Below are 12,851 nucleotides of genomic sequence, written 5' to 3' on the forward strand. Positions count from 1 at the left end.
ATCTGCCGCTGCTACGAGTATCATGAAAAGGGTAAATGGTTATGTACCGCAATTAAGCTCGTCTTCTGCCCTCGGGCAGTCGTCGAATCCGTTGCAGACCGTATTCTTCGGTATGCAAGAGCCATCGCCGCAGGTGAAGTCCATGGAAGGGCAGGGGGCCAAACCTACCGGAGGCCGAAAACAAAAGAGCCCGTTTTTCAGTCGCGGCATCTCGACATTTTCCACCAAAATTCCCCTACAAAAGGCTTACGAGCTACAAACAATTTACAGGAAAGACACATTTAAAGCGATTTTAGCCACGACAAGCCGCGACAAGCCGCGACATGGCATTTATCGTTAAACCGATAAAACACACAAAGCTCGCGCGACGATCAACGGTCGTCGTCGCTTCGAAACGATCGCGAGCGTTTCGAAGAACGTCTCGTCTCGACGATCGGGGGAGATTCTCTTACGTTAATCGTATTATCGGGAATCTTTGCTCTCGTCGTCTAAACGACGCGTCTTCTAACATATAAAGCGATGTAAATAAGCTTACGATAGAGAGATGTGTACGTGTGTAGGGGTGTACGTGTGTGGGGGTGGGACGCAGATCGAGCGTTAACACGGTTTATGTACAGCCGAGGGTGAATCGGCGATGCGTCGTTTCTTCGACCATTTTTACCGATCAATTCCAACAAAGAGAGAAACAATGCTCGATGGCGTACCGACAATGGACACACTCGATTTTCTAATTCCAAGGAAGCTCTTGTATTTTCTACAGCACCGAGAAAGAAGATAGAAAAAGTATAGGCGAAGAAAGAACGGACGAGGGACACCGTCTCTACCTTTTTCCACGTAATAACCGCAATCCTTTTCGTCGCTGCCATCGGTACAATCTTCGACGCCGTCGCATAAGAGAAGCGCGTTTATGCATCTTCCGTTGCAAGAAAATTGAAAGAGATTGCAAGGCTTCGCGTTAGCTTCTTCGTACGTTTGTTTCACGAAATTGTAATAATCGCAGGCATTGATATCCTCGTCGGTGCCGTCGTGACAATCCAAAACGTCGTTGCAAACTCCTTCCTCCGGGATACACTTGTCCTTGTCGCAAAAGAACTCGTCGTCGTTGCATTTGTCGATGTAATTCTCCTCGTCGTCTTCGTCCTCCTCCTCCTCGTCTTCTTCGTCCTCCTCGTCCTCGAAGTCCTCCTCCTCCTCCTCCTCCGTTATAGTTTCTTTCGAATCATCGTAACGCGACGTCGTCCAACGTCCTTCCTTACCATTTTCGTTCGATTCCGAATGATTTTTGTCCGATCGAACTGTAGGTACGGTCTCGTTCGAGTATTTTTCGATGGAAAAGTTGCCGCGTTCCGAGGTATGCTCTTCGGAGTTTGTTTGACGGTGCGTTTCGTTCGTTTTCTCGTCATCGATCGCCGTCGGCGTCGCCGTCGACCCTTGCGTCTCGTAATCGTAACCCCCCCCCTCGGTCGACGAACCAAAAGTCGTCGGGCTGGAATTTTCCTCGGACGAGCTCTCGATCGAATCTTCCTCGCTCCTAACGAAATATCGCTCCTCCGTACTAGTCGAATAACCTTCCAAAAGTTCGGTGGTCCTGCTCGGAAAATCGGTAGTAGAAGAAATTCCGATATTTTCCGTCGAATATTCCGATGAATTCGAATCGTAGGCTCGACTCGCATTCCAATTTTTCAATTTGCGTTTTTCCAACTCGGGAAAAGATCTCAACAACGACGAAAGGATTCTCTTCTTCTCCTCGTTTCGATCGTTTTCGTGATATTTCCAATAATCGATCCATTGCTTGGCGAGTTTTCGAAAGATGGCAGCGCATCGACGATTATTCGACGTATCGTTCTTCGAAATATATCCGGAACAGATTCGAAGAATCGAATGTTTCTCCTTTAAAATGACTCCGCTCTTTTGGAATTTTCTATTCTCGCTCGGTCGTCGTTCTTCCTTAGCGTCGAACAATTTTCTCACGATCGCTTCCAAGCGTTTGGAATTAAAAATCTTTCGTCGCCGGTACTTCTCTACGATAACAATGAGAATCGAAGGTTTTTTGATCACGAAGAAAAAAGAACGAACAAAGATGGAAATGTAAAAGAAGTTTTTATCTTTTATCGGGGAAAATTCGTCGCGAGAGAATTTGGTCGGCGGCGGGGGTGGTCCTCGTTGTCCGTGACTGTGTGTTAGGTGTTGTTAGGTTAAAAGTTGTTAGGTGTAAAAGAAGGCATGTAGTAAGTATGTGATATGAATGGCATAATTACCGCAATCCCTCTCATCCGAGCCATCGGAACAGTCGTTCACCCCGTTGCACTGCGACTCGTAGCCTATACATCGGCCGTCCGTGCACCGAAATGCCGCATCTCCGCAACCTGCTCCATACACCAGCAGCACACACTCAATGCGCGAAGCTTCTCTCGTCGTCAACCCTTTCTTTCTTATCCACCCTCAACCGCTTTAGCAAAGCTCTTCTTACCCTTACCGTCTTACCGTTTCCTCCTCGGCCTTCGATCAACTTTAAAACTTCCCGTGAACACGCTCGGACGGATGTTTGGTCGGCGGGAAAAATTCGATGATCGAATAAAATGGTCGACATTTCGGAGAAGCGACGCGAAAAATGAAAAGATCCGCGACGAGGATATAACGCGCGCGCGAAAATAAGTCGGAAGCGACGAATTCCCGTAATTGGACCATATCGATTCCAAACATTTAACGCTTTAACTCGGAAACCTTGGCGATCGTTAAAAGTGAAAAAAAGAAAAAAAAAAAAAAAGAAATACTTTGCCGAATGGATTCATTCCAATGAGAGATCTCGAGATTGTTCAAAGTTTAACGACGCGGAGGAACTCTATAAAAAGTTAGCCTTTTAGATCCAAAGATATGCCCCCTTTAGAAGGATCGACGAGGAGGAAGTTTCGAGGTAAGGTCGTCGCGTATCGCAAGAAGCAAAGAGTTAATCGCATGTTCCTTTACGAGGGGACATTCATTGACGAGGAAAAATCGGTGGGGTCCCCTCGTCGTTAGGGGGGTGGGGGGGTGGGGGGAATACGACGCGGAAATACGACGCGAGTCGGTTAAACTCTCGATCGAACTTCCATTTACCTATTATTAATCCATCCTTCGATTCCGCGTGCGTTAACGCGAAATACACGAGTACAGAGAGGATGACATCGTAGCATTTATGGATGGAAGTAGATTCGATGTACGATCCAGCAGACAAGGGGATCGCGTCATTCTCTCTCTCGTATAAATTCAATTTCTAGCTAAGAATATTATTTCGCTTAGTCGCGAAAAGTCGAAGCGTCACTCACCGCACTGATTTTCGTCCTCGCCGTTGCGACAATCGTCCATGCCGTTGCATCTCTTGTCGATGCTCAAACAGGTACCGTCGGTGCAACGGAACTGATCGCTGCTGCAAGTCGTCACTGAGAACAATACGAAAGGGGAGAGAAAAACGTAAGAGCGGATAAAATAGTATCGAGCGGCGTACGGTCATACGGAATAAAAAAATAAACGGAAATAAAAAAATCGAATAAACATGAATAATACCAGTGCAATTATATTCGTCGGAACTATCGTCGCAGTCTAAGCGTCCGTTACATCTTGCCATCTTGTCGACGCACGTACCGCTGCCGCATTCGAATTCGTCCTCTCGGCATCTTGCTATACGCGCCCCCGGGTGTACGCGGCGTTCGTGCATTGAAAAAATATAAACGAAAAGAAAACATACATAAATAAAACGAAATGAAAAAATAAAGTAACAAAAATACGTTAAGAAAAACAGCGACAGGGTAGTTTTGGTGTTTACGGTGCGCGCGTTCGAAAGCCCCTCGACGCGCGTCCGTTCGGCGCGCGCGCTATTCGCACCCTGTTCGCACCCTATTCGCCCCCTATTGCGAAGCGGAAAAGACGCAACGCCTCGTCGTTATTTCACCTTAATTGGGCTTCTCCGAGCGGAGTAGCCAAGTAGTATAGTAAATAATATCTCATACTCGTATCGATACAATTCTCTTCGTCCTTCCCGTTGGAACAATCGGCGTATCCGTCGCAGCGACGAGATAGGGCCACGCAGTAACCGGCCGAGCACTCGAATTGGTCTTCTTTGCATGCTGTAAGAATCACGAATAAAGAGAAAAATCTGTGCGGAAATGCGAGACAATCTACTGCGAGACAACGGATTTTTTCCTTTTACGGGAAGCGTTGATATCTATGAGATGATGACACACTTAACGCACAGAGGAAAACGATGACGATGATCCCAATGAAAAGATTCGTAAGACGAGAAAATTCGATGATCACAAAGACACATGTAACGTGTTACGAACGAGTAGAAAGCGAGTGATACGCGTTAAGGCACTTTGGCGAAAAGCGAAAAAATAGAAATGCGAAAGACCGATAATCGTAGGGAATAAACTATAGAAAAGACTCGCGTTTTGCAACGTCGTCGTCGTCGTCGTCGTGGAATTGTTAATAACGAAATGGGACGCAACGTGCACGCTCACGGTCGAGAAATATTTCTTCGTCACTGTCACGTATCGCATTGCGTTTTAATTTACCGCGGGGGCTTTTTCGCGAAGCGTGAAATGCAGAAATCGATGGGCAGCAGGTAGAGGGCGGGGGAGGAGCTAGCACGGCAAACCTAGCGTAACGAGCCTAGCGTAACAAGCCTAGCCCTACTACACACCTTGCCTTTGCACCGCGCGCTCAAAGACGCGTTAACGAAAAAACTGAGAGAAACGGGGGAGGTGGTAAACCGCGGATAATACAATCGCAGTCGAATAGATTTGAATGCGAGCGGGAAATATATGACTCGGCTCGATTGGTAGCGCTCATGCGTTGCCAATCGAGTTTTCATTTAAAACGATTTAAAACGATTTACCGTAGCCGCGTACGTACGTGCCTCTCTCCATTACGAGCCATGAATTTCAATGGTTTTTTCGGTAGAGGCGCGTAACGCCGCGAAAAAAGAGCTCTACGCGTGTTATCCTTCTGTTTTCTCCTACGTTCCTCCTTACGCGTTTCCTCGCGAATCCGAATTTGATTAAACCGGTGGAAATGTGAAATTCCTGGACAGAGCTGATGGAGGAAAGGGCCGAGCGCGCGTTCGGTCGGCGCGACCGTAGCAGATTAACGTCGGATTAAAATTGTGGCCGGTTATTAGGGCGGCTTAATAAACGGGAGTAAATCTCGTTCGGCAAGGGCCCGGACGGATTTGCCCGCGCTGAAAAAAGGGGCTGCTGCTGCTGCTGCTGCTGCTGCCGCTGCTTTCTCTTTATTTTCTACTTTTTTCCGTTTTTTTTTTCCATTCTGTTTTCATACGCTGCACCGCGACTCCCGCCAATCATCGGCTGCGAAATTGCTAACGAACCATCGAATTAAAAATGGAGAAGGAAGAGAGAGAGAGAGAGAAATTCAAGTATTAACTCGCGTACGTTGCCTTTCGGAAAGGTAGAAAATTGGATCGATGGGGCGAGGGAAAAGTTATTCCAAATCTAGCTCGGCGATTAGGCGTCGGAGAACGCGCGACCGGAAGCGGTCGGGTGCCTCGACAAAAGACGCCGGAAATAATAAAGAGCTGGATCGGCGCTAGGTGCTCGGCACCGAAAGTGCAACGGCCTCGACCGACGGGGCCACCCTTCTTTGCACGCCATCGCCATTGTCACAGCTATTAGAATTATTGAGCAGCAGCAGCAGCAGCAGCAGCTAGCTCATCGTAACCTTTTTCCGCCGCGGGCGAACGATCGCTAAAAGTAATGCGTCGAGCTACGCTTACCGACTACAATTAAATACGAGTGCAAAGGGTTTATCTATAATTGCTATTCGCGATCCGATGGAAATTGAATAATTGATCGTTGTAGGTACTAATCGACGTCGATGAATATCGACCGTTTGCACCTTATTCGGCGCGTTGACGCTAATCTCTATCTGGTTCGAGGCTAAAAATAAACCTCTTCCTAGAGAGGCGAGAAGCGAGATAAAGGAAAAGCAAGAATATCGTTCCAACGACTGAAATATCAGAGAGTGGAAAAGTTTGCCATTAGTTCGAACAGCTTTTCGTCCTTATGGGGAGGGGTGGTATGCGTGGGACGAAAGTTGCACCACGGTGGACGACGGCTCGCTTAGACATTCCAGCTCACCCGCTAGACGACTAGACGCCGCGTTGTATTTTATAAATCGGCGCGCGCAACCAGCTTAGACGAATTACGCGCAAACACGTACACAAGAAAATATGTATATAAGCGCGCAATTATTACGCGGATAAAATGTTTTTTTTTTTTTTTTTTTTTTTTAAATGGACACGAGAGAGCGTTGCCAAGCAACCAACATTTTCCACACATAGAGAAACGGTTCGATTTTCAATCGAATGCGCTCGCACGGAGATCGATACTCACGACAATCGTACTCGTCCGATCTGTCTCGACAATCCAAAACTCCGTCGCAATGCCTGTTTCCGTCGATGCACTCTTCGTTCTTGCATTTGAACTGGTTCGAGGTGCACGCTGAAAAAAATACAAGAAAATTATTTCAACGGAGTTGTTTCCTCGAAGAGGGGAGGGGCCGGTCCATTTAATAGGAGAGTTCGAAGAGGCGTCGGATGCGATTTCAAAGGAAGCGACGATAGCAATTCGATGCTATTGCGAGGGAGAGAAAGAGAGAACTCGGCGCCTTCGCATTTTTTTCGAAACGCGTTAAATATCGATACGCGCTTGTAAACACGGACATATATCGAAGGACGACCAAGGTAACCCGTAGACGGGGTAAGATCGTTCGCGAAGGGCTCCGATTTCGCTGGTACGTTTGAAAAGCATTCGAAGCTAAATGGCGTCCGACTCGGCTCTAAAGTTACGTTGTCATTTCAAACGCGAGAGCGATCGCGTCGCAAGGGATCGACTTTCGCTCGCTAGCCATGTACGTATATGTACGAGAGGGAGAGAGCGCGAGTTTCGCTTTTACAACCTTCTCCTCCTCGACTCTTCTTTCTTCGAATGAATTATCGGCGCGAATAGATCGAATGCGCTGTTTGCCCGTTGCGGCTTTGCTCGGAAAAAAGTACTTGGAAAGGGAGGGACGACGAAGGGTGGCGGGGGGGGGGCGAGACAAAGCACGAGAGCAAGAGGAGGAGAGTTGCGGCTAGGTGCCTGACTGAAAGGTATGCTTTGACACGAGAAACTGCGACTCGATGACGCACTCGACGCGCCCAAATGCGCGTTTAAGGCCCCCCCAACTGGAAAATACCTCCATCCAGGTCCTATTTACAAAGCAGGTAAAAGTCAATCGTCGAAACGCCGGTCTCTCGCTCTCTCTCTCCCTTTTCCGCAAACTTCTCGGCCTCGAGAACCGAACAACTCTCCAAAGTCCATGTTTACGATATACATTTTGATGACTCTCATTTTTTTCTATCTTTCTTCAAAGTTCCCAGCACAACTCGGCGAGATTGCATGCGCCTCGACGACGCGCTGTCGCGAAAGCCCGACAACTTTAGGAGTAGTCGGGCCGGGAAACAATTTCTTCTCTTCTCGCGAGAGTTTACGCAATAGCAATTATAGCTCGACTCGCGATCGATTGGCCGACAAAAGGCGCGTCGAATAAAGGAGAAAATCGCGTAATCGGGATTTTTCTTCTTCTTCTTCTTCTTCTTCTCGTTAGTTTGTTCGTTTTATCGAACGAACGACGACCTTCCGTAAAGTAGCCGCATTGTTCGCGCCCTAAGGATTTAATTGTGCTCGGTCTCGTTAGGGCGAAGAGGCCGCCGCGGCCGACCGATGTTTCGGTTGGACTAATTTACTATTGCTACTCGGAGATTCCGTGTCAAGGAGAACGCGAAAGGCCGACTGGAGGATCCCCTTCGTGTATCATCTACTTTTCGCAGAGCTATCGTAACGAGAGAACATTAATATCGCGAGCAACGGGCCGCGAGCGTTTACGAGGAAGGAAAAACTTTTCTCGCCCGGCGTCGTCGCGCAAGGTGAATTTATTTCTCGGACACCGGACGATATCTTTTTCCTCGTCGAGTGGAATCTTTTCCCTTTTTATTTTCTCTCAACGCGCCACCTTTTTATCGGATTATCAATGTACCGTGCGGAGAGCTCTCGAAAAAGATTGCGAAGAACGGGAAGATAAACTCTTTGAGGTTGGCGCGTAGATTACATCGGACGTGCTCCTGAAATATTTTCATTTAGCAGTCGTCGATTCGCAAAAACGTCGTCGCAAAAACGTCGTTGCGAAACGCGTCGACCTTTGACTCTCTCGCTACCGAACGATAAAAAGCTTTTTTACGATTTTGCACGGATCGCGAACAATAGGGTGCTGCTGCTGCTGCTGCTGCTGCTGGTGCTCGGACGAGAATGGTATTGTACGCGGGCAAAGAAAAGAAACGACCTTTCGATCTTAAAGATAATTATTCGTTCCATTGGATAAGAAAGATAATAATAATATCGAAGCTTCCTTATTTACGGAGTATCATCTCTCCCTTTCGTTCGAATTCCGTTGTAATTCGACGATCGAAAAATACAACGCGTAGCTCTGTAAAATGGGGGCGAAAGGGGGGGGAAAAGGGGGTGGCGGCGTGGTAGGATGTCGCGATACTCCGGAGTGCTCGAGTTACGAAAGATCGCGCGGGTGAGATACGCGCGCATATATCACGACGCGAAGAAAAACGCGGTACGCTATAAAGCTGAGGGATATTAGCATGACAAGCAACGAGCATCAAATTGCTGGACCTAAAAGCTGCGCGTCGGTGAAAGCTCCCTCTGCTAAATCGTCCGTACCGCTTCTAATGGACTACCGAGGGAAAAACTTTTGACCTCGGCGAGTTTTTCTTCGAAGAATATTAGTCGGTTTAAACGGCATCGCGTCGCAAATTGGATGTTTAGAAATTGTTGTCGAGGGACGCGTATGGAAGATCTTTCGATCGGATCTAAAATAAAATGGGAATTTTGCGAGGCGGAACGGCAAACGATCGAGCGACGCGCGGTCAACGGAATTTCCGGCGAGCGTAGCCGAAGCTCGGTTAACATTATTGTCACATAAATGGCGGTGGTAATCATTTTACAAAAATTAACATCGATTTTATAAGGAAATTTGCATGAAAAATCGTAGGACGACGCGTTGCGAAGTAACGAGCAAAGGAAAAAGACGTCTTGCTTCGAAAATTCGTCGTTCGGCCGCTCTCGATCCTATGCGCCAGGGATTCGTATTCGCGCGTATTACGCTGGCCGATTTGCAATTTAAACGCTACAATTAAAGACGTCCCCTCGCGCGAGATATATCGTCGCTTAAACGGAGAGACAACGAAAAATACAACGCCGCCGCAGTCGAAGCGTAAAGAAAAAAAAAGGGAAACGAGATAATAATTATTATCGTCCCAAGCGATGGATTTTCTCGTAGGATTTTTTCTCTAAAATACATTTCATTGAAAAACTTTCAAGACTCGATCGTATTTGCGAAGCTCGCGCGACACTCTCGTTTCGAAAGCTGTTGCTCTACGAAGGAAGAAAATAAAAAAATAAAAAGGGGGAAAAAAAAAAAGGTAAAAAAAATATATGGAAATACATGCATAACGGCATAGAATTAAACTGTACAATTTATGATCGACGCGACGCGTCCTACGCGCGAACGTTCTCTCTCGTTGTTATTGTTCCAAGCTCGCGAAATATGCCAAACGTATTTTTCGCATATTTATAGTATTTTCGTTACATAGTAGATAATTTACGAATATCATCAAACGATACACCTATAGAGACGCGAAAATTTTGAACGGCGCTTAACAAATATCACATCCGATACGCGAACGCTTTTTATTTACTTTTCGCTCGCGATACGCACTCGTCGCGACGCCGTCGTCGTCGATTCTTCTTTCGGCTTAATCCTCGAATCGCCTAAATAAACTTGTTTAATCGACTCGCATTCTTTATCGATTATCGATTATCGTCAAAGAATAATTGCAAAGAAACGATTGCTATGTTTTACCAAAGACCCTCGGCTCGCGATAACGTATACGCGTCCTCCCGACATAGTAGTTATATGCACGGAGTTAATATAAAAAAGTAGATGGATAAAAATTTAACGACGCGGCGAAAGCTCGTGGATTTTAATCACTCCGGGCGCATATGCGTAACGAACGAGACAACTGCTAACGAAAAAAGAGAGTCGCGCGAAATATCGATAGCTCCGAGCGAATAGCGATAGAGATAAAACGAAGCGCGTGCGTGTGTGTGTCTCGTCCACCTGCTTAAGACGAATGACCGTAATTAAAGATCACGAGTGTAATCGAAAAAACGGGCCATCGATAGGGGAAAGCAACGGTTAATGGATGGCTTCTCGGATTATCCGCTACTTTTTTTTTCTCATTCGATCGCACAGTCTAACCTAATTATATTACGCAAAAATTCAATCTCGGGGAAATAAGAACGACGAGCGAGAGGAACGTTATTCCGTGCCTTCCTTCCTTCCTTCCTTTCTTCCACGAAGCATTTCTCCTATCATCTCGCTCTTCTCTTCTCGATAAGATAATAAACCGTGGCTCCAATTTCTTCAGTCGATGTTTTGTCTCACGGAGAGATACGGAAGACGAGATAAAATATGAGAAAAAAGAAAATTCTTGTTTAGATTCGTTCGGTGGATTCGTATCCTATTTTGCTTTGGAAGAATGCTTTGGAGAAAGAGCTCCATTTCGCGGAGTCCTTATCCCAAAGAGAAAGGCGAGATCGCTACGCGACGTTATTAAGGCGAATAACGCGTGCCCAAAAAGCCGCCACCCTTCCGGATCGTTCGATGGCGGGGTGTACTCGCTCTTCCGTTTCGCACCCTAGGTGTACATTGATAGGAATGCGCGATTTGCGCGGCCCGCCCCCCTTTTAGACGTATTTAAGTTTGCAAAACGGTATATGGGAATGCGTCATGGTTGTTGATCTTTCCACTCGTTGCAATTTTTAAATGTCCAACGCAAATCCTATGTATATCCTGTGTATATCCCATGTATATCCTATGACGTCACGGTTACATACCATGCATACGCGATACAACGAGCGTTTATTTTTTTAACCGATTCTTTCGCGAGCGAAGAGAGAGAGAGAGAGAGAGAGAGCGCGAGAGATTACTTTGATGCCATAGACGTTGCTAATGTATAATATGTACCTATGAATAATACAATCAAACTGGGGGATCGTATACACACACACAGAGGCGCGTAACAGAAGGATGAGCGCCTTGCGTTATTTATTCGACCTCGATGCGCGCCAGATATCATCTCTTGGAAAGCTTCTATTTCCAATTTTTCAACGAAAAAATGATTTATCGGTCGTTGGAAAGAACGCGAGCGCGATCGTTAAACTTTGAGAATCGAGTCGGGATTCGCGACGATTAAAATATAATAACGAGAATAATCATTTTCATTTTCAACCGTTAGAAAGTAACATCCGAGCGAGAGCAAACGTGCAACGATAGCAGTATAACGCGATACTCCGTAGAAAATGCGAATATAAGAGTAGCTGGAACGTAGATAAAGTAGCCCGTCCGTTACCCGACTCCGCGAACGGATGCCTCGCGAGATGTTTTAATTACTCGTCAAAATATCGCCCAAATCTTGTCGATAGTTTTCCTTCAGGGATAACGTAAACGGTCATTCGCAAATGCTTCCAAAAGAGAAGGATTGGTAAACGTCGATACGTAAACGTCCGTCTACCCAACGCACGCGATCGGAAATAGTTTCTCGTTGAATAAGAGCGCGCGCGCGCGAGCGCGCGAGAGAGAGAGCGCGAGAGAGAGAGAGAGAGAATGAATTCTAAATACGATCCTGAAACACAACGAGCTCACGTCCATCCGCTATCAAATCGCAACGAACGAATGTAGTATATACATAGTCAACAAGAGAGCGGAAAGAGAGGAAAAGAGAGACGATGGGAATGAAGGTTGAAAACGATATCGCGAACGGTTATGAAATAACGATCTCTCCTGCTCGCTCTCTTCGAGCTGGAGATACGTGACGCGTATCGAACGCGTTCTCCGAACATTTATTTATCGACGATTCGTTTTACCTAGTCGTTATTTACGGCACTCGCGGGCGAAAGGGACCTACCGTCTCGCTTCCGTTATCGCCCATCGCCCATCGCCCATCGCCCATCGCCCGTCGCCCGGTGCGCGACCGGAACGCTGACCCCGCCGACTCTTCGTTCGCGTTACCAATTTTACAATCTCTCTCTCTCTCTCGCAAATGATCTAAATACCCAAGCGACGCCAGGGTTCCTCGTAATCTTTTCGCGTTAACGCAAAGACGCGACTAGCGCGAAAGAAGGTTAATCGAGCTCGAGTTTTGGTCGCGTTAGGGTTATGTCATCGAGCGTCACCCGACGATGTTGAGCTCATCGCGGAGAATCGAGATAGAACTTGCGGACAAAGAGCGCGTGACGTCAACCCTTTCTTCGATTATCGCGAAAGTCTACGAACACGCGTGTTTCCACTTACGCGCTCCATTTAAAAGAAGCGATGACGACGGGTCGGCGGCCGGCGTCCGGCGTCGAATCACTTTACGGCTCGCGATCTAATGATTTTTCCGCAAAGTCTCGTGGGCAGATAACGTGGGAGGACGAGAGCGTTAAGCTTCAATTCCGTGTCAATGCTAACGATAAGTATGCCAATCCTTATCGTCGTCCATATCAGCTGAAATGCTAATGATTTTACTATTACGCGACTTCGTTTAGCTTATCTTTTTTAAATGCGTAACGTACCGTACGATCCTAAGCAGTTGTAGTTCACGCGAAAAAGTACGAATCGCTGATTAACTTCAAGGTAATACGTTGACGAAGAATACTCGTCCCTGAGTTAGCGCTCTTAGCGGTGCTAAGAATTGCGAAATAGGA

At 46.8% G+C, this 12,851-nt stretch overlaps 1 protein-coding gene across 4 annotated transcripts in view; it reads right to left on the bottom strand.

Annotated features, from left to right (window-relative positions):
* The window catches only part of LOC122525093 (basement membrane-specific heparan sulfate proteoglycan core protein), a 64,473-nt gene that overhangs the window by 23,974 nt on the left and 27,648 nt on the right, over positions 1–12,851 (bottom strand). For all 4 annotated transcript variants that reach the window (XM_043647708.1, XM_043647706.1, XM_043647705.1 and 1 more), the window contains 6 exons: positions 6,387–6,494; positions 3,987–4,103; positions 3,544–3,657; positions 3,306–3,419; positions 2,259–2,366; positions 48–164 (listed from right to left, as the gene is read on the bottom strand). In XM_043647708.1, the coding sequence (XP_043503643.1) occupies positions 48–164; positions 2,259–2,366; positions 3,306–3,419; positions 3,544–3,657; positions 3,987–4,103; positions 6,387–6,494 (678 nt within the window). The remainder of the gene's footprint in view (positions 1–47; positions 165–2,258; positions 2,367–3,305; positions 3,420–3,543; positions 3,658–3,986; positions 4,104–6,386; positions 6,495–12,851) is intronic.

This window comes from Polistes fuscatus, unplaced genomic scaffold (genome assembly GCF_010416935.1).
Source record: "Polistes fuscatus isolate 324 unplaced genomic scaffold, CU_Pfus_HIC Scaffold8, whole genome shotgun sequence".
NCBI classification, from domain to species: Eukaryota; Metazoa; Arthropoda; class Insecta; order Hymenoptera; family Vespidae; genus Polistes; species Polistes fuscatus.